This window comes from Furipterus horrens, unplaced genomic scaffold (genome assembly GCF_987537825.1).
Source record: "Furipterus horrens unplaced genomic scaffold, mFurHor1.1.pri manual_scaffold_2, whole genome shotgun sequence".
NCBI classification, from domain to species: Eukaryota; Metazoa; Chordata; class Mammalia; order Chiroptera; family Furipteridae; genus Furipterus; species Furipterus horrens.
The window spans coordinates 5,967,720-5,990,830 of NW_028327172.1; the positions used below are offsets into that span (position 1 = coordinate 5,967,720).

Genomic DNA, 23,111 nt, shown 5'->3' on the forward strand with positions numbered 1-23,111 from the left:
GCATTGCCCTAGTGCGCACATGCGTGAGACAGGTGCACACAGGCCGAATTCAGAGACACACGGACACGTTTGCTCAGACTCACATATTTAGCTCAGAGGTACAGAGGCACAGATGTGTTCAGATTCCAGTGTCTTAGGTAACACTAGTTCTGTAACAGATCAACTCCATGACATCTGTGGTTTAACACAGATTTATTTCCCCTTCAGGTAACGTTATAAATAAGTGTTCCTGAATGGTGGGCATCTCTTCCCCAAGCGTGTGATTCAGGACCCAGTCTCTCCATTTTGAAACTGCACCGTTTTTACAGGGTGACTTCTGAGTTCTGCTGGGAGGGGATGAACAGGGGAGGTCACGGAGGGGAGGGGACGGTTTTATGGGCCAGGCCTGGGAGGGGGGTGCACATTGCTCTTGCTAATTCTGCCTTGCGGAGCCCAGTCACGTGGCCACCACCTGCCTTCCAGGAAGCTGGGAGATATGGCCTTGCTGTGCCCCAGGAGGAGGCAGAAACAGATAGGGTGACCAGCTAGTGATTTTTGTACCGCAGTCTGGTTTTTAGATCACCAATGATCTATTTCCATTCTTCCTCCCTCCTACAGAGAACACCCACCCCTCCCTAAGGGAGACACCCAAAGCCCCACCTAGTTAGAACTGTGACCACTGGGTATAGACCTGGCTCCTGGGTACCTGGTGAACTAAAAGGACAATTGATGTCACTGCCCACACAGCCCAGCACACACCCAGAATACAAGGGTGGGTCAACCCCCAATAAACCTCATTCAAAAGACGTGCGGCTCCTCGTTCCTAGTGTGGAGGAAATCAGCCAGCACGAAAAATGGGCCACGAGACCCTGCTCCTATCCTGGGGAGTTTTGTCCTTAAACCTGCCTCTGCTGTCCGGGAGGAGTCCCCTCTCCTTTGGGGCCCGGGTGCTGCCCTTTAGAAGGTCCTTTCTGGTCTTTAGTTTCCATGACCATCTCTGAAGTGGGTGTTGGGAAAACTGTCTTCTTTGGGGGTCCTGCAGCGTTGACAGCCCACTTCTGCTCATACAGATTTGGGGGCCCAAAGATTGTTTAAAGGCTCACAGTCCAAGTGACCACAGTTCTTTCCTAGACGTAATTCCGCAGGCAGCTCATTTTCTTGTTTTTCTGCCCCCATGCCTGTCTTCGTTCAGTCACGACTGTCATGAGGGCTTTTGAAACAGTTGGTGGGGAGGAGGCCACAACCTGGTCTGAGCCTGTGGCAAGGCTGAGCCCCTTGTTCACTGGGAGTTTCGCTGGGCTGTTGTCCCTCAAAGCTGTCTCGCTCTCCCGTCTTACAATCTGGGGTTTGGAAGCCGTGGCTCTGTCACTTGCAGGCCCTGCATTTCTGGGCTCCCTCTTCCCTTCCTCTCTGTGTCCTCCCCCAATTCTTGCCCAGCTGTGTCTCTTTCTTGTAATACATTACCAAAAGCAGGAAGTAAAAGCCAGCATTGTCTCCCTGACTTCCCTGGCACTTTCCCTTAGTGCCTCAGCCTCCACATGGCCTGCCCTCGGGGTCATCACAAGCGATGGGCAGTGCCACATGCCCTGCCGCCGCATTAGGTGGTTCTTCATCTGTCCAGAGCCAGATCCATTCCCCTGGGTTGTTACATGAGGGCCACTGGTTTTGATGACACTTGTTTCTGGAGCAGTGTATGTATTAGAGTAAATGTGTTTCTATAACAGATAGCCCTCAAATCTTAGTGGGAGTTTCTCACTCGAGTGAAGCCCTACCTAGGTGCTCCTGATCATCAGAGGCTCTGCCTCAGGGGTGCTTTGAGAATCCACACTCCTTCCATTTGGTGGCTGCTCCATTTTCAACAGGTGGTTTGCAAGTTCATTGGAAGGAGAAAGCATGGAGGATGAAACACAGAAGGCTTTCATGGGCCAGCACTGCCCACTGCTCAGTCATGTGGCCACACCTAATTGCAAGGGAATCTGGGACATGTAGTCTCGTTGCCCAGGTGATGGAGAAAATGAGTTTTGGGAAAGAGCTGTTCCCAGAAGCACATGGCATGTGCACAGACCCTTGATGGCATGCCCACATGTGCTCAGCGGCACTTTCATGCATCCACACCTGAACATGAGCTCTAAGCCAGAGGTTCACTTATATGCACACATGTCTGCTCAGACTCGCTGACATGCACTCACGTGCTCAGGTCCATTGATGTTCATGTATGCACATGCTTAGACATATATGCCCAGGTGCACAGAAGCAGGCCCTCAGTGGTGTGTTCCTGCATATGCACACACAAGTACCTCCGTCTCTGACCTTGAGTCCACCTTGGTGCTTACCCTTGCTCTCTTGGTGTTTCTGGGTGGGGAGGGGCACCATCCTTCAGGTCATGACACAGTTACACAGGTTCTCTGCTGGAAAAGGTGAGTAAGGGCTGAAATCTAGCCAGTGTCCTGGGCCATGGAGGGGTGGGGCTTTGTCCACCAGGAGGACAGAATACCTTTTTCCAATTGTGCACAGAGATGCTCTTTGCCAAGTTGTGCACTTGCAGGGCTGTGGCCAGGTAAAGAGGTTTCCTTTTTTCTCATCTGTATGCAGTGTCCTGTGGGCTAGTGGCCTTCTTGCCCTCACAGCCTGGGCAGGGCACCTAGTGGTTAAAGAATTAGCCAGCTCATTGCTTAGTTTCTGAGACTCGACCTCAGTTCTAGACACTCCTCTGGAAGCTGGGCACATCTTGTTTGGGTGAGAATGGGATTCGTGGGTAGATTCCCAGTCAGGAGTCTTCTGTTCCCTAAAAGCAGAAAGGGCTCAGCCTGCTGGGTCAGCAAGAAGCCGGGGAGCTGGGGAAGGAGGGGTGCTCAGGAATGACTGATGGTCTCCTTGGCCAGGATGGAATTCTCTCCAGTAAGCAGGCCTGACATGCACTGAAATTCAGTTTTGGAGCAGAGGGTGGGCGGCATCTGTGATCAGGGCACCTGTACGTATTTCCCAAATGCCACAGCTGCCTGAAGTACGGGAGGCAGGAAGGCTGCCTGGAGTCCATGGCAGACTCCCAGGGGCACCCTCTCCCAACGTGCGCCCGTGGTGCGGAGCTGGATCAGGGGTCCCAGCTCCAGCAACTTTGTGGATCTGCACCCCCAAATACCCAGTGGGAGAGGGGAGCCTCCAGCTGGACTTTCGCAGTGAGGAGTCTCAGGGATCCTCCCCTCCTGCAGGTTCTGCTAGATCCGCACTGGGGTAAGCTTGCCTGACGCTTCCTGGACCCCTTGTGTGTGACTTGACTGCCGCACATTGGGGAAGAAAGGCACCATGGAGCCTCAATAGCAATTATCCTGTGGTGATAGCTTGGTGAGGGGTATGAGGTGCAGGGAGGAGGCGGTGTGGGTGTGGGAGTCTGATGTACAGCGCCATGAGAAGGAGATACCAAGGGACAGCTGTAGCTGTGTGAGGGACATGGGTGAAGACAGGACGCCCTCAGGAGATGCTGTCAAAGCCTTGGGCAAATAAAAGCCCAGGGAAAGCCCCCAGAAGAGCAGGGACAGGGGTGATATCCAGGTGTAGAGGCCAGGAAGCAGATGGAGTTGAAGGGAAGGGGAAAGAAAGGTCAATGTGACCGGGCCTGGAAGGGCTCTAGAGGCGAGGGGGGGGTGGGGCGGGGGAGACTGCTCAAGGGAACCTGCTAGCCTGTATCTCAAGAACCTTAAAAACCAGCAAGCTGTAACAAATGATTGGTGGCGGGGGAGCACGGTTCTTGCCAGGAAGGATTTGTCTATGGTCCAAGGCCTGAGGTTTCCACATACCCTAGTCTAGCTGGAGGTGTGAAAGAGTGTAGAGAGCCAAGGTCTGTGCCCTGACCAGCCCCTCTAGGGCATGATGTGTCCTCAGCAAGGGTCTCTTGGTCTTAGGGCTTGGACCTGGCATTCTGCTGCAACCTTATCTATGGCCAGCTGGTCAAGAGCCACAAGCCTGCCTAGGACAAGCTTTGATTCTGAAGTTTCCAAGAGTAACTGGTGGCTCAGTTTAAGATCAAAGGTAGAGATGGCTGTGGGTAAGAACCAAGCTGAACTCAGCAGTGCCGGCTCCCCGGGGCAGGGTGTGGAAGAAGGGTGTTCAGGATCCAGCTGCTTGGGCCCATGAGAGGGGCTTTCACCCCTTTCTAGCCTGGCCTGGCTCAGAGGGATCGCATGATGAATGTATATCTTCCCTTCCCAGGTCAAAACAATGAGCCTCCACTCTGTGCCAGGCCCAGTGCTGGGTGCTAGAGAGACAGGCAGATGGGCCTTCGGCCTTTTCTGGCAGTGAGTTCAAACCTGATGTCTTCCTGGAAGAGGGGACGTTTGGAGGGATTCAAAGGATGAGTGAGGTGGCATGGAAGGTGTTCCAAACAGAAGGCAAAGGTCAGGAGGGGGCAGCTGGTGTGAACCAGCAGTGAGGACACTAGGTGTGTTTAGGATCCATGCAGAGAGGGGTGCTCTATAATCGGGGCCAAGATGCTATCACTCAAAGGGCTGCCAGGGACCAGGGTGCTGGGCCATCCTTTGGGTATGGGTTCAGGTGGGGATGGGAGGACAAATTATGTTCATCTGTTGGCTGGAGGTCCATGATCTACCCCTGGGCCTTGGTCTCATCCTGAGCCAGGAGCCCAATACCCTAATTTTATAGGTGAGGAAATTGAGGCCCAGAAAGGGAAACTCTCCCACAGTCACACAGGAATTAATGACAGACCTGTGGTCCCTTAGGTTAAGCAAAGTGTTAAGCCACCTGGCAGGATAGTACCACAAGCATGGTGAAGATGAGACTCGACCACTTCCTGGTTTCCGAGAGCCCGAAGGGACCAGGTAGTCCATTGGTTCATCTAGCCTGACACCACTGCCTGGTGGCCTAGGGAAGGCCTGCCCACCAAAGGCCTCAGCTTTCTCCTTCGTAAACAGCCAGGTTGGGTGGTGCCAGCTCCACAAAACACGCTTTTCTGCTCTTGGCTCAGTTTTTCAGTGTGGCTGAGCCCCTGGATGGCCAGACGCCCTGGGGCTTCACAGTCTGAGGTGCAGGTGAGCTCCTGCCCAGGGGAAGGTGGGAGCTTGGTGAGTAAAGCAGACTGAGATGCTCAGCAGGGCTGGGAATTCAATGGTAAGATCTTTGCTGCGGCTGGCTAGTGTGGCCAAGGATGGCTTTGCCAGATTGTTGGAGCTTGTGATCGGAAGGATCAGCAGAGGTGTTTGAACAACAGCAGAGCAGCTGGCCTGGCTGCAGTGGGGCAGGCAGGACCTGGCAGTGTGATGCTTCCTACAGAGAGGGTGGAGGGCTTTTATGTGGTCTGTGAAGACCACCCCCTGCAGAGACCAGGTAGAAGCACTCAAAGGGGGCCAGGGCTTGGACTGTGCTGGAGGGAGAGCCAGAGAGAAAACTTGCAGCCCCCATCAGCCTCCTAGAACTGGGCTCCAGCTCCCAACTCAGTATTAATGGGTTGCAGTACTTTGGTTGGGGGAGGGGGCCGTGGGCTGATGGGAGTTGTAGTTGCTGACTCGGAGGCTGATGGGAATTGTGGTCCACACCCCTCCAAAAACTAATGGGAGTTGTAGTTCTCACCCTTTGGGGCTGATGGGAATTGCAGTTTCTGTCCAGGGGTCCACATTCATCAGACCTAGGGAGGGAGGAAACCTAACCACCCCCCGAAAAAAAACCCTCCCCACTAGTTCCCTCGGGCCCTATAGTACCAAGTCCTTCCTTCCCAGGTGGCTGTGTATGTATTTTTTTCTTTTTTTGCTTTCTTCTTCTTTCCGTTGTTTTATTATTGTTTTAACAATAATAAGAGGGCCAGAGGCAGTCAAGCCCTGGCCAGGTCCTGGCGTCCCATGGGGGTTCTGGGGAGGGGGAGGGGGGAAGTCAGTGGGGGTCAGAGGTGGAGGGTGAAGAAGCAGAAAGTTGGGGAGTTAGGGGTAACTCAGGAATCACGTGTCCCTGCCCACTTCCCTCACTTACTCTGTCCCTCCCCACCTCCCTGCTTCTATTGCTTCTCACCACCTTTCCCAAGGTCCTATGGGACAAGACTCTCCTTCAGTGTGTCTGTCTCCTCCTTGCCTACTCTTCCTCATAGACCTTGTCACCTCCCACCTTCAATTTCTCCTCTCCTCATGGCCAACCTGCAGTTAGCCTTCAAAGCTCCCTCCCATGACCATCCCCTTCCAAGTTGTCTCACCCACGTAGCAATTCCTACATAGCTACCTGTCATGTACCTCTGCCCACTGCCCCTCTCTCCTCTGCACGCTGACACCAAGTGATGGTCACAGTTCCTCAACACCAGCTTGCACTAGATTTCAGCTTCGTTAGTTCCATGAGGGGGAGAGGGCACAAGTGAGGGAGGAGAGAGAGTACTTAAAGAGGAAGCAAGGTGTCCAGGGAAAGAAGAGTGAGGGAGGGAGATATCAAATAGATAGACAGAAAACGTGGTACAGAAAAGTTGTTTTTTCTTATTTTTTCCGGGAGAACCCGCTTACACAGCTCTGTTTGTAATTTTTTTCTTCATGCTAAAATCACACGGCCTATTTGTTGATGTAAGTTGCCTGAATTCCGTGGTATGCTATCTTCTTTTTTAAAAACAAAAGAAAAAAAAAAAACAAAAGAAAAAAAAAAGATCTAGAAAAAAACCCTAAAAGATATTGTTGTTAGGTTTGTTTAAATGCTGCTCTTTGTATCTGTTTTTAAAGCCTTAAGCCAGTAAAGTTTTTTTTTTTTTTCCATTTCTTTTCTATTTCCTTTCCTTTCTGTTCCTTTTGGTTTCTTAAGACAATCAAAAGACCCAAACCCAGGGAGCCGCAGAGCCCGTGCGTGGGGTGCCCAGGGCATCCAGCCGCTGCCCGCTTAAAGCGCAGAGCTGCGGCCGGCTGGCGGGCGGGCCCGGCCCGCTCTAGTCTCCGCCAAAGCCGATTGGAACCGATTTGGGTGTGTGAGGCTGTTGTTTCTCTCTCTGTGGCGGCCACCTGCGCCCCAGCCCTCGCTGACGCCCTCTCTTTTCTCTTCTCTCTCTTGTTCTAGGAGGAGAGTTAATATTGCCCATTATCACGGAGGACTCCTTAGATCCCCCTCCTGTGGCCACCCGATCCCCCTTCGTGCCCCCACCCCCCACCTTCTACCCCTTCCTCACGGGCGTGGGCACCACTCAAGACACCCTGCCCCCGCCCTCGGCCCGCCGCCCACCCTCCGCCGGGGGCCCCTGCCAGGCCGAGCAGGACGACAGCGACTGCGAGGAGCCCATCGAGGCCTCGGGCTTTGCCTCCGGGGAGGTCTTTGACTCCAGCCTCCCCCCCACGGACGACGAGGACTTTTACACCACCTTCCCCCTGGTCACGGACCGCACCACCCTCCTCTCACCCCGAAAACCCGCTCCCCGGCCCAACCTCAGGACAGATGGGGCCACGGGCGCCCCTGGGGTGCTGCTAGCCCCGTCGGCCCCAGCCCCCAACCTGCCGGCGGGCAAAATGAACCACCGAGACCCGCTGCAGCCCCTGCTGGAGAACCCGCCCCTAGGGCCCGGGGCGCCCACGTCCTTCGAGCCACGGAGGCCCCCTCCCCTGCGCCCTGGTGTGACCTCCGCCCCTGGCTTCCCCCATCTGCCCACAGCCAACCCCACGGGGCCTGGGGAGCGGGGCCCGCCGGGCGCAGTGGAGGTGATCCGGGAGTCCAGCAGCACCACGGGCATGGTGGTGGGCATCGTGGCGGCCGCGGCGCTCTGCATCCTCATCCTCCTCTACGCCATGTACAAGTACCGCAACCGCGACGAGGGCTCCTACCAGGTGGACCAGAGCCGGAACTACATCAGTAACTCGGCCCAGAGCAATGGGGCGGTGGTGAAGGAGAAGGCCCCGGCGGCCCCCAAGACGCCCAGCAAGGCCAAGAAGAACAAAGACAAGGAGTATTACGTCTGAGCCCCCGGCGCCTCGTCCCACTGCCAGCTGCCCCTCCGAAGAGCCCGGGAGGAGGGTGCGGCCCTCTCCCTGCCGGGGCTCTGGGGCCCCACTCCCTGGCTGCCTCAGACTTCTCTCACGAAGAGGAAACGCAAAAAAAGAAAAAAGGAAAAAAAAAGAAGAAAGCAAAGGAAAACCCCGTGCTCATCCCTGTCCTCCTGCCGTTCGGGGTGGCGGCACCGTCAGTCCCGGGGCTGGCTGTCCCTCTCCGCCCTGCGCTCCCCGGCAGGGCACGTGCTCACAGCCCTGGGTTGATTTATTTTTTTAAGGGGGGTAGTTTTATTTTGGTGGGGTTGGGCGGGAAGGAAGGCTGGGGGTTTTGTAAAGTGTCCACTGCTTGTCCTGTTAATTTTCCTCAACTTTTCTTTTTCCTCCCTCTGGCCCTCCCGCCTTCCTTCTCTTCCAAGCCCACAAGCCCCCACCCCGGCTCGCAGTCTCTCTGCCCCGTCCTCCTTCCCACTTCTTTTTGTGTGTCTGGTTTCTCCCTTCCTTTCCTCCCTTTGGGTTTCCAGAGTCCGCGGGAGAAGGGGGGAGGGTGGGCAAGCGCCCAGAGAGGGAGGGGGCGGGGCGGGGCAGCGGGTGGTCCCACGAGCGCCCCGACTCCGCCCACCGGTGGAGGTGCCTTCCTGGTGCGGCCCTGGGAAGGGGCTTGGGCTTGGGGAGGCCTGTTCTGTTGTGTGCCGCCGGGCGACGTGCATTGCTGGGGGAACTGCTGGAGGAGCAGGGGTGGGGGGCGGGTGGGAGGGGAAAGGCAAATGCAGATATATATTAAAGACAAAATAATCTAGATACCGCGAGCAGCAGCCTGGGGCACCCGGTAGGCGCCAGCAGCAGAGGAGAGCGCGAGGCATTGCCCTCCCACTGCTGGGGTCACTTCTCTGCCCACGGGCTCCCCACTCCCCCAATTTTTTCTCTTTGTTAACAAATGTGTCTGAGTCTTGGAAAACACCCCAACCCCAGAAATGTGTGGGAAAAGAAAACAAAAACTTTCCAAACCCAACGGTCCTGTGCAGTTTGTTCAGGGCGGGGGCTTTTGGGACATTGGTCCTGGCTCTGGGCCCAAATTGGGGCCCATAAGAGTTGGTAAGTAGCCTCCCAATTTTGGGGCTGAGCATGGCTTTGCGCTCCTGGGGCGATTTGTCTTTGTCTCTGCCTGACTGAGGGTGGGGGCAGGAAACCGCCCCCAAGCTTGTGGGTGAAGGCCGGTCTCTGGCCTTGGTTGGATCAACCCACCTTAGGATCTTAGCTTCTCTGAATGGAGACAAATCCCCAGAGACGGGAGGATCGTGTTGCCCCCTAGTGGTTGCCACAGCTCTTGGGGGAGGCCAAGTTATCCCTGGCTGCAGTGGCCAGTCCATGGTCTCAAGGTGGGTGAATCAGCAGCTGAACCCAAATTTGCCCCCAGTTCTGCCAAACTCCAGAGACTCTGCTCCTTTTGCATCTCCGGACCCTGTGCTCCCCCCACCACAAGCCCCTTGTCCACTCTGGCTGACCAAGGGCAGCTCCTGGGGCTACAGATGGAAGTAGGCTCATCCCCAGGTGTTTGCTCCTTCGTGGAAAACTAAACAGGCCCACAGGTGCAGACAAGCTGAGCAATGGCTCTGTATTTGTTAAGCCTCTCCGTTGCAGGGAACAGAGACTCCGAAGGTGAGGACCTGAGTGTGCAGGCACCCTCAGGAGAACAGGGTGTGGGTGGGTGGGTCTGCATCTCCCTTGGGTGGGGGGCAGGTGATGGGTCACCACTTCACTGAACACTCAGGTTTCCTCTGCCTTCTGCTTGGGGGAGCTTGCCTACCCTCCCGGCTCTATTTGTGCCCTTGACTCGCCATCACCTTTCACTGTCGGGTGCAGCTTCCTGAGTGTCCATCTGAAGCGGCTCTGTGGCAGCCCAGCTCATTCCCATGGCATTTCCCAGTTCCCAGGCCTGGTCCGTGTTTAGGCTTAGACACCTCCCAGGCCCTTGGGGCCAATGCCTGTGGTAGCCCACCCAGGTTGACTCATCTCCCCCTCATTCCCTCCAACCTGGAATGAAGCTTTTGTCTTGGGACACTCCCCACTGTGGGGTGAGGCCCCAGAGGTCCTTGAGCACTGCCCCCCCCCCCCTACCAAGTTCTATCAAGGGTAGCAGGATGGGTCCTCCCCCAGCTGCCTGGGTGTGAATTTCCATGGTTTTGGCCTCTCCTTGCCCTCCTAAATCAGCCACCCCAGGTCGGGGAGGCTCTGGTACTCTTTCCCTCACTGCTCATAGTCTTGGAGCCTGAGGTCAGCACCCCCAAGGTCAAGTCTAACCCTTTGTGGAAGCCTGGCTGAGACCCTGACTTGGTGCAGTCTTGCCAAGATGTGCTGTCCCTGGGTCCTCTGCTGTTCTCTCCCTATCACCACTAGCCAAATAAAATAAAAACAGGTAGGCAGTAGTTCTTTGGTGACAAGAAGGGAAGGAACATGCTTACTTAAGATATTTCTAGAATAGTCTTGAACAGTGTCAGAAGTAGGGGGCCAGAGAGAGGGACAGTGCAGGAGTTGGAAGGACAGACCCCAGTCCTTCTCGCGGCCCCGTGGCTGTGGGACTGGGTGTTTTCCTCTGTAGAAGGAGGCTGAGGGTTCCTGTCACTCAAAGGCTTGGTTATAAGAGGAAAGATTCCGGGACTCTGCCATTGACTTAGTTTACCCAGCTGTAAGAGATGATCACCTCGCTCTCAGCTCCTTTGTCTTGGGCATCTGATGTTGAACCCAGTGGGGCCTCACTTGGGCCCTTGAGTTCTGGCCTGCCTGGCAGTGAGCCCCAGGAGAGGTCAGGCAGAGTTGGGGGTGTGGCTGGAATTCCAGGCCCTCAGCTCCCTGACAGTATTTGCAGGGATGTGTCAGCAGGTTCTACTTCTGGGGACCAAGGACAGTGTAGGGAAGAAGCTCAAAGTGAAGTCTGGCTGAAGCCTTTGACCTTGCAGACCTGCCCTGGCCATGTGAGCCCCGAGGGGAGGGAACACCAGCTCAGCCAGTGCTGGGGCTCTGCTGGCAGCGTGTCCCTCTCCTGGAAGTGGATACGGAGCCCATGGTGCCCAGCACTGCCCCACCCGATGCACCCTCCTGGCCTGGCTGGGGGCAGGAGGTTGGACAAAGTAGGTCCTGAGTCACTTTTCTGTCCTGGCTGCCTGAGGCCTCCACTGCCATGGGAGGAGGAAACCAAGGGGGTAGTTGGTGGATTCTTCTTCCCCACACCCAGTCCCCTTGGCTCCTTCGTTGCAGGGTCTCCAGAAGCTTCTGGGACCAGGAGCTCCCTGTGATGGGCATTGAAAGAGAGGGTGTGTCCCAAGTGAAGGCCTGCCCTTCTGGTGGCAGTGCCCAGCTATAATGCAGGCCTGTGGCCATCGCCCAGGGAAGAGGACCCTTCTCCCTCCAAAAGGTGCAAGCTCTGCCATGGTGACGACACTCCCTTTAGTAGCCCCAGGGGGGGGGGGCCCTGGGTCCCAGAAGATTGTGACCACCTGGATAGACCAGGGGCAAGGCCACTCTGACCGTTTGGTGAGCCATAGAACACTCCAGGGGAGAGAAGGAGCCATCTCTAATCAGCCCTGGATTCTGCCTTCTGGAGGCTTCTGGACACCCTGGAGCCCCAGGAATGCTGAGTAAGGGTAGGGAAAGACATCTGGGGCTCAGCTGGGCAGCAGGCAAAGATGGCAAGTTTAGGGTGGGATGGGACAACCTCAGTCCTGGGGACTTTCACGGAGAGAACAGAAGCCCAGAGGTCCTGGGGCTACAGCCACTAAGACCAGGCCAGGGAGTGGGAAGGGGGCAAGGAGCTCTGTTCTGTTTTCCCATTAACCTTATGTGTTTGTGTGTGTGTGTGCACATGTGTGTACACGTCAGTGATGTGTGTGTATGTGGAGGTGCCTGGATGTAGTGACAGGCCCAGGTGGCCCAGAGGCCACTGAACACAGCTGGTGGAGATCCCACTGGGCAGCAGGTGGCTCCTGCCTGCAGCCACATCTGTTAGCTGGTGCAGGGGAGATCCGGGGCCTGCCCCTTTCTGCCTGAGGCCCTGCACGGTGCTTCCCTGGAAGTGGAAGTGGTGCCAGAGGATTCTGTAGGGACCTCATTGATTCTGAGAGGGATGGTGAGGCCTGAGGGCAAGCTGGGGGTGTTGTGGCCAGAAATGGGCCCTGGAGATCAGGGCCTGCCTCCTGATGTGCCCCCTCCTAGCTGTGTGTCACAGGCAGTTGGTGTCTCTGAGCCTCAGTTTTCCCCTCTGTGAGAAAGGGCAAAGTCTACCTCGAAGGATTTAGGAAAAGATGAAATGAGATGATGCCCTGCGGTGCCCAGTATGTGCCTGGCCCACAGAAGGGGTTGGAAGGGACAGCTGCTGAGGCGGACTCTCCGGGCGGGAATGCTGGCCAGGGAAAGGGCCATGCCAGCAAGGAGCCCCAAGCCGGGCAGGCCCTGGGCCTGTCACTAACTCAGGAGGGCCAGTCGTTTCTCCCTTTATTCACTCTCTCGTCTCCTTCCCACCAATATTTCTCCACCCAGTGCTGTCTGGGAGCTGGGGACACCCCAACGCTTTGGGGACTCCCAGGCTGGCAGGGTGGGAGACAGGTGTGTGGCCATGGCTGTGGGTACAGGTTTCATTAGATCTTCAGCTGGGCCCTGGGTCCCTGGAATGAGGACATTGGCCTGGGCCTAGGAGGCTGAGTGGGAGTTTGAAGAGAAGGTGGCGAAGGGATTCCAGGGACAAAATATGGGTGGCAGGCAAGATTGGCGATGTAGCTGGAGTGTGGGAATGCATGAGGGGACCAGGAGCCACCTGGGTAAAGCTGAGGAGCCAAGACCTCATCACTTGGGCAGAGCCCTTGGGCTGGAGTGAGAAGCTGAGGAGGCGGTGGCCGTGGGGGACGACCAGCCTCTGCGCTGGAGCAGCAAGAGCGGGGAGCTTGAATCGATAGGCTGGCTCCTCCCCAGGCCTGGTCCCAGCTCCTCTTTGCAGCTGAGGGGGCGGGCTCGGTGGCCTCCTGCCCTCTGTGTGTTGAAGGCGGCTCCTTAGACAGTGCGAGGCAGGGCTGGGCTGGAGGGGCAGCCCCGGGCCCTCTGGAAATTCAGGCTTCGGCACACCTGCCTTCAGCCGAGGACAGGAGGCCCTTCTCCCGGGAAGCCTAAAACTGCGTGGATTTCAGGACAGAGCGCCTCTGGGTACCATGTGTTGCCTTCTTTATTGCCCTGTTTAGGAAAGACAGGAAGGGTTTGGGTCTCGCAGGTGCAATGACCCCTGACCTTGGACCTGTGTACATCCTGAGGACTCAGAAGATACTGCTGCTCTCAGGAGCCCAGGACTGAGCTCCCTGAGCATATGATGGGGGGCGTGTGGGCAGTGAGAGCCTCGACAGGCACCTAGGGGCTTTAGTAGTAGAGTCTGGGGCCAGTGAGGACCTCCAGCGATGACCCTCATGCCCTCGCTCTCCCCCTCACATAGGCTTACACTCCCTTCCCCTTGACCTCTCTCAAGGTGCAGCTGGGGGTAGCTGGGCCATGAGGGCCTCCAATGGTGGAACGAAGAGCAGGGTACAAACTCCACACTGTCAGTTGGGAGACCCAGCCCTTGGCCTCCACTCTCTTAAAGATGTGACTCTTGGCCAATCCTATCCCTCTCTGGTGGCCAGGCCCACCCTGTCCTGGGGTTCTCTAGAGGGAGAAGCTGTTGGTCCCGGGGCCGGGTCTACTCACTGGTTCTGCACATCTTGGACGGTGTCAGGTAGCGGCAGGCCCTGGGTCTCGGGCAGCAGCAGTGCGGTCAGGCCGCTCAGCACGGGCACAGCCCCGTACACCAGCAGGGGCAGCGTGGGGTGGTGCACACCCAGCAGCCGAACCAGAGGCGCAAGGATGGCTCCCCCTCGGGTCCCGATCTGGCCCAGGCCCATGGCGGTCATCCTGTCGGCACAGGGGCACCTGTGAGGGGCCCCTCTGCCCGCTCAGGGCCTTGACCTCCCACTCTGGCCCAGCTCTACTCTGTCCAGGGAGGTACCATGGGTCGGGCTGGCCAGGGACATGTGGGCAGCCAGGTCTGGAGAAGACCACCCCCACCCTGCCTTCCCAGTCTAGGGCATCCCCCCTTCTTGGGCCCAGGCACAGCCTTACCTGAGCACAGTGGGGAAGAGCTCCCCAGTATAGATGCTGATGCAGGTGAAGGCGGCCCCTATACACAAGAGCCCCAGCATGGCTAGGGCTGAACGCAGGTACCCCATCTCTGTGGATAGAGATGGGGTTAGTAGGGATGGTGGCAGGGGCCTCAGGGTCAGATGAAGGCTCTCTTCCTGACCTTTCAAATGTCTGTGAGTCGCCTCCACTTGGGTGTCCCCAGACCCCACACAGGCACCATGCCCTAAATGACCCCAAGCCACATTCCCTGACCCCCAGAAGCTGCTCCCCACCCAGACACACACCCAGAGCCAGACCCTGGAAATCCTGTCTGCTGCCCCTACCCCAATTTCTCTGCTCCTGTCCCCACAATCCACTCCTGAGTCCTTATTTTAGCTCCACGATTTTCACAATGCTGCCCGTCCTACTCCATCCTTGCTGCCACTGCCCAGTAAAGGCCACCGTCATCCCTCCCAGGTGCCCCAGCAGCCTCCTTCCCAACTGGGCCCCTGTTCTAGTCCAGCACCCTCTGATGAGGGGGCAAGGGGCCTCCGCTCCTGGCTCAGCACCCACCCCTTTCTGCAGATAGAAACCTCTGGCTGCAGCAGTGTGCCCCCCAACCTGCCGCTCACCGTGGGGCACCAGCAGGCCGGCCAGGATGCAGAGCCCCCCCAGCACCAGGGATCCTGCCTGCATGGGGCGGCGGCCCAGACACCTCAGCAGCATCAGGGCACCTATCTTGGCTGGAATGTCAATGGCCCCAAAGAGGACCTGGAACAGGAAGATGTTGCTGTCCAGGGCCTGCAGGTTCAAGGCCAGGCCAAAGAAGGAGAAACCAAAGGCAAACCTGGGGGTGGGACAGGTGGAGTCAGGCTGAGGTGTGGGCTGTTCAATAGCTTGTGTGTTCTCAGACCCATTCCCGTCCTCCTGTGGGCTCTGTATGGCAGAGGGTGGGCTCTGCACACTACATTTCCCAGGTTCCCTTGCCAATGCTGCTCCTCATTAGGTTTGGCCAACGGGAGGCACGGATGAGGGGCTGGAGGCGGGATCAGGGGAGAAGCCAGGGTATTCCTCCCTCTCTCTCCTGGGTGCCCTGTCTGGCAGTTGCTGTGCCCCCTCTACAGCTCCATCTCCCACTGACCATCCCCTCCCTTGAGGCCTCGCTGGCTTCAGTCCTTGCTGGGTGCCTCCGATTCCTGGACTCAGGACACCTCTTCGTCCTTCCTGGGCCCTCCAAACTAGGGCAGATGTGCATTCTCTGACTGCCTCCTCATCCTCCTGGCCTCTTCAGCTCTCCCCAGTGCCTTCATTCTGAATCCTCCTTACTATTCTTCTATTGACTCTCTGCCGCCTGAGCCCACCTGGCCGGGGCTGCCTGACTGATAGAGGGGCCAGTGCTACAGGGCTTGTCCTGGAGGCGCCCGTGGGCCAGTGGGACCAACAAGAGAGTCATCAGAGGGCTCTTGGCCCGTGCTGTGGGGGAGGCGCAGGTTGAAGGAACATCTACCAGCACAGAGTGGAGGCGCTGGTGCGGAGGCCCAGTCCAGGTGTGCGAAGCAGGGTGCCTAGGCTGGTGGGAGCCTGGCTCACACGGAGCTCCTCCTGCAGGGCTGAGAGCAGGACCTGCGGGGGTGAGGGAGGCAGGGTCAGCACTGGGGGCTCCCCGCGGCCCTGCTCTCTGAGACCCTTGATTGGCCTCCCAAAGGGCCTGTGCAGGGTCAGGCAGGGGGTCTGAGGGGCCAGCCCTGGGGGCGGGCTCGGCCCTGCCTCACCTCCATGGTCAGTGCGTCCCCCATTGCCCCCTTCCTGTTGACAGCAGCCACCCTCTGCAGCTCCCGCAAGCCCTGCTCCAGCCTGCCCGTGATGAGGAGCCACCGTGCAGACTCTGCCAGCCACCTGGGGCAGGGGGAAGGGAAGAGCGGAAGGGGGTCACTGCCTGTGGCCCCAGGACCTGGCTCCAGTGGGCGGCCCAGGGTCTGGCCTGATAAGCCCTACGGCCCCTCTTTCCCCCCTCTGCCCAAGGGGGCGGCTGCACTGCTGTCCACAGGCCCCAGGCTCGGTGTGGTGAGGTCAGAGGGTAGGCGGCGAAGGGCCCCATGACATGTGGTGGCCACACCACCTCAGCCACCCTCCTCCCCCAGCGTCCTTCTTCCGTCTTCTCCCCTCCTCCCTCCACTGGGCTGAGGTTGAGGGTCCCTGTTCTCCCCTTCCTGCCTCCCTCCCGATCCCATGGCCCTTCCCCGGCCTCACCTGGGAGGCAGGCCCGGGTGGGCCTTGGTGCAGTAAGGCTGCCCCTCACCCCCATGAGACAGGAGCACAGTCCTGCCAGCCCACCACAGGCCTGCCAGGGCCCCTCCTCCATTGGCTGGCACTGCCCGAGTGTCCCACAGCTCCCCTCCCGGCCCCCAGCCCAATTAATCTCCACGCTGTGCCTTCCTGCCTGAGTGGGCTCCTCCCCTGGTGCCCCTCCCAGCCAACATCTTCATACCTGCCTGGGGGGCTCAAGCCTGGAGCAGGGTCTTTGGTTCCCCACATCACCAGCCCCTTCCCTTCGCCTAGTCAGTCAACAGTTCTCGTCACCTCCAGCTCCCCTTGTACTCCACTGGCCCCATGGCCCTGCCTCACCTTTGTCCCTGTTGTCCAAGCTGGGACCACAGCAGCCACCTCCTGGGTGCCCTTCGGCCCCCTCCTCCCTGGCAGGACCCAGACCCCAACACTAGCCTGGCTCCCACGGCCCTCACCATCGCGTCCCGATCTCCCACACAGTCTGCCCAGCCGGCTGAGCTCCCTGTAGTGCCCACTCTGCGCCCTGGCTCCTACCCCCAGGCTTTGCTCACGCAGGTTACCGGCCAGACATGCTTTCCCTGCGTGCAGCAGCAGGGTGAGGCCACTTGCTTCACACCCACCGAGACCCTGGGGTCCTTTGGGGTTTGCAGATCAGGGGACAGAAGGGAGGATTCAAGGTGTCCATTGGAGGTAGAGTTGACAAGACCCAATGACCTGCTGGACTTGGGAGGGGGAGGAGGGGGCGGGAGAGGGAGGTGTCATGGCAACTCTGACTCCAGCACCTGGTGGGTGAGGGCTGCTGCCAATGCTGGGGGGCCCTGGGGAGGTGCGGGTGTGAGGAGATGTTCCATTTTAGTGCTGCGACACCAATCACGGAGGTGCCCCAAAGGCTGCTGGAAACGGGAGGCTGGTAGCCAGGGGAAAAGCGGGGTGGGAGAAGGGATTTGGGGTCTGCAGCATTTGAAGAGAGAGCTGTGGGCAACAGTGGGACTGCCCAGGGAGAGGGCACAGTGGGCACCCACCACGTTGAGCAGGGTGGGAACAGAGCGGTGGTGACAAGGGTCGTGAAGGGGCATAGGAAGGAATGGCCAGGGAGAAGGGTGAGGAAGGAAGAAGAAAGCACCCTCGAGGAGCAGGGGGAGGAGGTGAAGGAGATGCGTCCTGGACACTTGGGTGGAGTGCGTGAACATCAAGGGCTGGTGGCTGCCCTCCGCGCCAGGCTCCTGTGGCTCCCCTCCTGCCCTGTACCCCTACCCTCCTGTACCCCCAGCCCTCTGCCCCCAGAGGAAAGGCTCCCATTCCTCTGGGTGGAGGGTGGGCATGGAGATGGGGTGGCACCCACCAGGAGTACACAAAGCAGAGGAAGAAGGGGACAGAGACGACCAGCTGCAGCTGCGTCCAGTCGCGCAGACCGTAGGCCACCGCAGCCAACAGGACCATGCCGAAGCTGTAGCCCAGGGAGTTGAAAGTCATTGCCAAGGCTCGGGATGGCTCAGATGTCCACTCCATCACTGCAAGGAGACCACACAGGTCATCCCAGGAGCCTTCGAGAACCTTCCCTGCTTGGCCCCGGGTCAGGGGGACCTACAGAGGATGGAGGTGTTCATCATGACGCCTGCAGAGGCCGTGGCCAACAGGAAGCGGAAAAGGCAGTACACAGGGAAGGTAGGGGCAAAGGCGGTCACTGTGCCCCACACGGCCATGAGAAGGTAGCTCCAGGTCAGCACCAGCCTGCGCCCAAACCTGTGACACACAGCCCGGGGGTGGCCGGGTCCGCAGCAGGCCACGGTATTGGCCATGGGGATCTGGACCCCCAGAGCCCACCCTGTGCTTGCATGCTGAGCAGAGGGGCCAGACCCACATGCTTCATCCATGGAGGGCTCGTGAGCACAGGTGGGCGTGAAGGCACTCTCGGCAGGAAGTGAGTTCTCCGTCAGCAGGAGCACCCAAGCCGCAGCTGAAGGCAGGCACGTGGCTGAGCGGGCTTCAGCAGTGAACGTTTGATAAGAGCACAGCCCTCCGCAACCCCAGAGGAGAGTCGGGGAAGTCAAGGCCCAGAGAGGGTACAGGCGCTGCTCAGCTGCACCGCTGGGAGGGGCCAGGAGGGAGACCCACACGCAGGCACGTAGGAGCAAGGGGGCAGCAAGGCAGCGGGGCCTGCCGAATGGGAAGGGGGTGGGGGTGCGCACCTGTCAGAGGCTCTGCCGCACACGGCGGCTCCCACCAGGACCCCAGCCAGGTAGATGGACTGGGCCATGGGCTTCAGGGCCTGAGAGTCACACACCAGGTCCCACTGGTGGGAGAGGAGTGGGGGAGCTGAGCTTAGGAGGTGAGGGGAGCCCAGGTGGGAGGGGGCAGAGGAGCTAGAGGGGTAGGCCCCAGGGAGCTGGGTGGGGGTGGTTGGCCTAGTGACCTCTAGGGTTGTAGGGCAGGGTCCTGTGGGACAGTGAGGGCTGTCACCGCTTGCCTAAGTCTCTCCATGGTTCCCTTTGCCCTCCAGTCAGGGACCAGGCCTGCTCTAGCCTCACCTGCCTGCCCCTGCCTTGTCGGAGCCGGTACCTCCGCCCCCTTCCCTCTGGTTCTTTACAGAGAGGCCCCTCCCCGCTGGCTGGCCTCCCTGCTTTCCCAGATTCATCCAATGGTCCCTTTGGGGTCACCTCTGGGAATCTAACACATCTTCCCTGAGCGCCCCCAGACGCATGGAGCTACGGCTCGCATGTGGAGAGAGCTGCCTGAGTCACTGCTGAGAAGCAGCGGAAGGGCCGCCCTGGGCATCCGGGGTGACCGCTCAGTGTCGCCTGCTGTTCCAGCAGCCCAGGGCATTTGTGGGCTGTTTCTGCCACCGAGCCCTCTGCAGGTGGAGGTGGCCGAGGAGGGATGGCTGGAAGCTCATGGCCAGTGAGGAGGCCTTCCACAACTGGGCCATTCTGAGTCTGCCAACGATGAGCAGGGACTTCAACTTCTGAGGTGCCAGGACTTGGGGAGGGAGTTGGGGGAGCCATTACCTCGGCCACGATGGTGGAGGCGAAGGTGCTGCGGTCGTAGACCCAGCCGTCCACGCACGGCTCCGTGGCTGCCTCGCTCCAGTTGGTGGCCGTGCTGTTGGGGCCCAGCAGCTGCCACTGTGGATGGCGGAAGCGGCGACACTGGTGGGGCCCGTGGTTAGGGCCCGGGGGGATGGACACGGCCAGGAGGGCCTCGGGGCCCAGGGCACCAGGGGTGCTGGCCTGGGCAGTGCTGTTGTCCAGGAGGGGCACCCAGCAGCGGTGTCCGGGCACGGCGCCTGAGAAGTTCTCCAGCAAGTTGTGACAGGTGAGCCACATGAGGGGGACCATCAAGGCCACTGTCTGGAGACCCTGGAACCGGCCCAGGCTGCCCACTTGGTCCAGGAGTTCAGAAAAGGCCATGGAGCTCCCCAGGGGATCTGTGGGGGTGCCCACGTCACAGAGGCCAGCTCAGGGCCAAGGGGCCGACCCCAACGGCCTGCGTCTCTGGCGGCAGCAAGGGCTTCTCCCGCCCGGCAGCCTGGCGCCCGGCATCGACCCCTCCACTCCGCTGACTCGGGGGCCAGGCTCTCCCGGCCTCTGCCCAGCCGCGGTCACTCGGAGGGGCTCCAACTGGGATCTGAGGCCGAGTGGCGAGACCCTGAAGCCACTGGCATTTCCCCAGAGATGGAGCAGACCCTGGATCTCCAGGAGAAGCTGAAGCTGGGAAGTAGGAAAAGTGGAGACCGAAGTCACCCCGACTGGAATTAAACTGTGACCAGGTGCCACCTCTGGGATAGGGGTTAGTAATCATTTCCTCAGTCAAAGTTTAACCTGGATCTGAGGGAGCAAATGCAAAGGCACAGCAGCCCCTGCCCTGCATGGGCTGGAGGCCCGACCGGCAGCCTGGTCTCTGATGGGTAGGGGGAGGCCTCAGCTCCCCTGGGGGGCGTGGGGCTGCAGCCCCCTTGGCACCCCTGCCGCCTTGCTGGGGATCCTCCTAATTCTGGGGCTGGTGTGAGCCTGGAGCAACATCCTGCGCACTGGGAGGCCCAGTGTGTGTGTGTGTGTGCGTGTGTGTGTGTGTAATGAACAGCTCACACCATGGCCACAGCAGGGCTTCCTCCCAGCACCCTTCCCCCACAGCTCTCCCCATCACAGCTTTCGGGACAGCACCCTGGAGTCACCCTGGCCCCTCTCCTCCTTGTGCACCCACACCTGGGACACGCGCACCTCTCACCGGCCCCGCTGCTGCCACCCGGGCCCCAGCCGTGGTCTTGTTGCCCCTGGATCCCTGCAGTGGCCTCTTCGTTGGCCTCCAGCGTCCACCTTGGAGCCTCTGCGGCGTGTTCTCCACACACAGACCTGTCACTGCTGTGCTCAGAGCCTGGCTGCGTCCCCTTGTCTCACAGCGTGAAGGCCAGAGCCCGTTGTCAGTGAGCAGTCCCCTCCCGCCTCTCTAGCTTGCCTCCGCCTAGCCTCGCTTTCCCCTTGCCAGCTCTGTGGCGTCCTCACTGTTGCTTGAATGTGCCAGGCAAGTCTCTGCCTCAGGGCCCTTGCACCTGCTGTTCCTTTGGTCACAAACCCTCTTCTCCCAGAGAGCCGGTGCCTCACTTTCCTCAAGTCTTCGTTAAGAAGCCTCGTTCTCAGTGAGGCCCTCCCTGACCCGCCTATTGAACTTGAAGTGCCCCCACCCTTGGCACACCCCAGTCCCCTCTCCGCTTCTCTTTTTCCATTGCACTTCCCACCACCCAGCACCCTCCCCTCCTGCTCCTCCAGCTCCTCTTGTTCGGCTTCCCCCCACGCGAGGGGAAGCTCCTTAAAGCTCTGTCTCAGTGACGCAGAGCAACGCCTGGCACATAGTAGGCGCTCAATCGGTATAGGTCAATGGGTGAAGGAGCAAAGGCCTCAGTGACGTGACAAACACAGCCCAGAAGTCATCAGGATCCACCTCTCCCTGGGGGGAACACTCGTTTGCTCGTTGGTTGAATTCATTCTGCTCTTCAGCCTCCTGTTGAGTCTCTGATTTCACAAGCCATGGGAATGGGAATTTCAGAATTTATCCTTTTCATCTCAAAATTACAATTTGGTTTTTCCTAAACTGCCTGTTCTTCCTTCCTTACTTGCACTCTTGTTTCAGGGCTGGAATCATCTCCTCGATCTCTTGGAGGTCTTAGTGCACTTTGCTCTTCTTATTATGAGGACTCACTCATTCACTGAGGGGCTTCTGCCAAGTGGCTAGGACCAGCCGCTGCTCTTGGCACCAGGGGAGCAGCAGTGAACAAACAGGAAGAATCCCTGCCTTGGGCTCTGTGGAAGGACCTGCCAGTGGGGGAGGGGAAACAGACCAAGAAGTAAATGAACGTAACAGACTGACGAGAAACGATCATGCCATGGACAGAAACAGGCTGGCAAAGGGGTAGAGTAAGGGAAGACCTCTCTGTGGAGGTGACATTGGAAGAGACCTGAGTAGGCAAGGGGACAAGCCACGTGGATGCCTGGGGAAGAGCATTCCAGGCAGAAGGAAGAGCAAGTACGAAGGTCCTGGGGTGAGCCCAGGGTGCGCAAGGAGTCACAAGGAGGCCGGTGTAGCTGGAGTGGAGTGACCAAAGGAGAGAGTGGGATGACATGGGGGTAGAGCAGTTACAAGGCCAGGACACACAGATCCTCACGGGGTTTTGTGGAGAGGGGCGGCCTGATCTGACATGTGTGAGAAAGACGACACCCCAGCCCACCCCCGCCAGGCTGCTGTGTGGAGAACACACGGAGGAGCAGCAAGGGCAGGAGGGTCCCTGGGAGGCTGAGGTACTCCATGAGAGTGATGGCGAGGGCCAGGTGTCCGACGTCAGGGCAGGTGGGGAGACGAGCCTGCACGTGGGGTGTATTGCTGTACTTTGGGCTGGACGTGAGTGCTGAGAGGGGAGAAAAGGAGTGACTTCCCCGATAGGAACACGGTGGGGACAGAAGCCGGTTTGAGGAGAAAGTAAATTGTCTGGCTTTGGGTATGATAAGACTGACATGGTTATTAGCCACCCAGGCGTGGCATCGGGCAGCAAGTTGGTATTGGGTAGAGGGTGTGGACTGAGCAATCCTGGGAGCTGAAAGGCATTTTGAAGTCCAGGCCTGGCTGAGCTCACCCAGTAGAGATGAGGTTAGAGACTGGGCCCTCAGTCTCCAATTTTAATTTTAATTTTAATTTTAATTTATTTTTTATCCTCACCTAAGGACATTTTTTCATTGCTTTTTAGAGAGACAGGAAGGGAGAGAGAAGGGGAGAGAGAGGAACATGGATGCGTGAGAGGAACATCCGTTGGTTGCCTCCCATAGCCACCCGGATCAGGGACCGAACCCACATCCTAGGGGTGTGCCCTGACCAGGAATCAAACCCATAACCTTTCGGGTATGGGACAACGCTTCAACCGAGAGAGCCACACTGGCCAGGGCGTGGCCTCCAATTTTTAGAGCTCAGGAAGTTGAGGATCCAGCCAAATATACTGTTCTGGGAAAGCCAGCGAGGTAGTAAACCCAGGGCAGCTCCGGGAGGAGAAGCTGGGGCGGGAGTATCTGACAGTCAACTAGGACATGGAGTGCTGCCGACAGGTGGCCTGAGGCGAGCACTGGAGCTGACCTCTGGGCGGGCAGGTGGACATCGGCCATGGCTGTGGCCTGCAGGCTTGCTGCGGAGGGGTGGGCGGTCCAGTGGTCGTGGGCTGGTCAGAGAACCGGACGTGAGGAAGCGGAGACAGTGGATGCAGACAGCTCCTTCGAGGAGTTTCACTGTAAGGGA

At 58.7% G+C, this 23,111-nt stretch overlaps 2 protein-coding genes across 10 annotated transcripts in view; one reads left to right on the forward strand and one right to left on the reverse strand.

Moving 5' to 3' along the window:
- The window catches only part of NRXN2 (neurexin 2), a 94,989-nt gene extending 86,930 nt beyond the window's left edge, over positions 1 to 8,059 (forward strand). For 4 of the 7 annotated variants that reach the window (XM_090259178.1, XM_090259187.1, XM_090259158.1 and 1 more), the window contains one exon: positions 7,591 to 8,059. In XM_090259178.1, coding sequence (XP_090115304.1) covers positions 7,591 to 7,895 — 305 coding nt within the window. In that variant the 3' untranslated portion in view covers positions 7,896 to 8,059. Of the gene's footprint in view, positions 1 to 7,005 lie in introns of all 7 variants that reach the window. The other 3 variants (XM_090259170.1, XM_090259148.1, XM_090259154.1) reach the window with 1 other exon arrangement.
- Positions 8,060 to 12,397: 4,338 nt separating this feature from the next.
- Positions 12,398 to 20,091, reverse strand: SLC22A12 (solute carrier family 22 member 12). 3 transcript variants are annotated; one of them, XM_090259225.1, is made up of 10 exons: positions 19,346 to 20,091; positions 18,530 to 18,633; positions 17,929 to 18,083; positions 17,683 to 17,851; positions 15,827 to 15,950; positions 15,562 to 15,677; positions 14,687 to 14,901; positions 14,055 to 14,163; positions 13,644 to 13,847; positions 12,398 to 13,139 (listed from the first exon to the last, which is right to left on the reverse strand). In XM_090259225.1, the coding sequence occupies exons 1-10, from the start codon at positions 19,745 to 19,747 to the stop codon at positions 13,076 to 13,078; spliced, it is 1,662 nt and encodes a 553-aa protein (XP_090115351.1). In that variant the 5' UTR covers positions 19,748 to 20,091; the 3' UTR covers positions 12,398 to 13,075. The 3 variants fall into 3 exon arrangements, with proteins under 3 accessions (XP_090115351.1, XP_090115338.1, XP_090115345.1); XM_090259212.1 differs by lacking the exons at positions 17,683 to 17,851; positions 17,929 to 18,083; XM_090259219.1 differs by lacking the exons at positions 17,929 to 18,083; positions 19,346 to 20,091 and having other exon boundaries at positions 18,530 to 18,587.
- Between the last annotated feature and the right edge of the window lie 3,020 nt (positions 20,092 to 23,111).

Coding starts and splice junctions, on each gene's coding strand:
- SLC22A12 (XM_090259225.1), bottom strand. CDS start 19,747: ATGGCCTTTTCTGAACTCCTGGACCAAGTGGGCAGCCTGGGCCGGTTC. Junction 17,852..17,928: donor GATGAACACCTCCATCCTCT/GTAGGTCCCCCT, acceptor GTCTCCTTGCAG/TGATGGAGTGGACATCTGAG. Junction 13,140..13,643: donor GTCCAAGATGTGCAGAACCA/GTGAGTAGACCC, acceptor TTTCCTAAACAG/GGCAATAAAGAAGGCAACAC.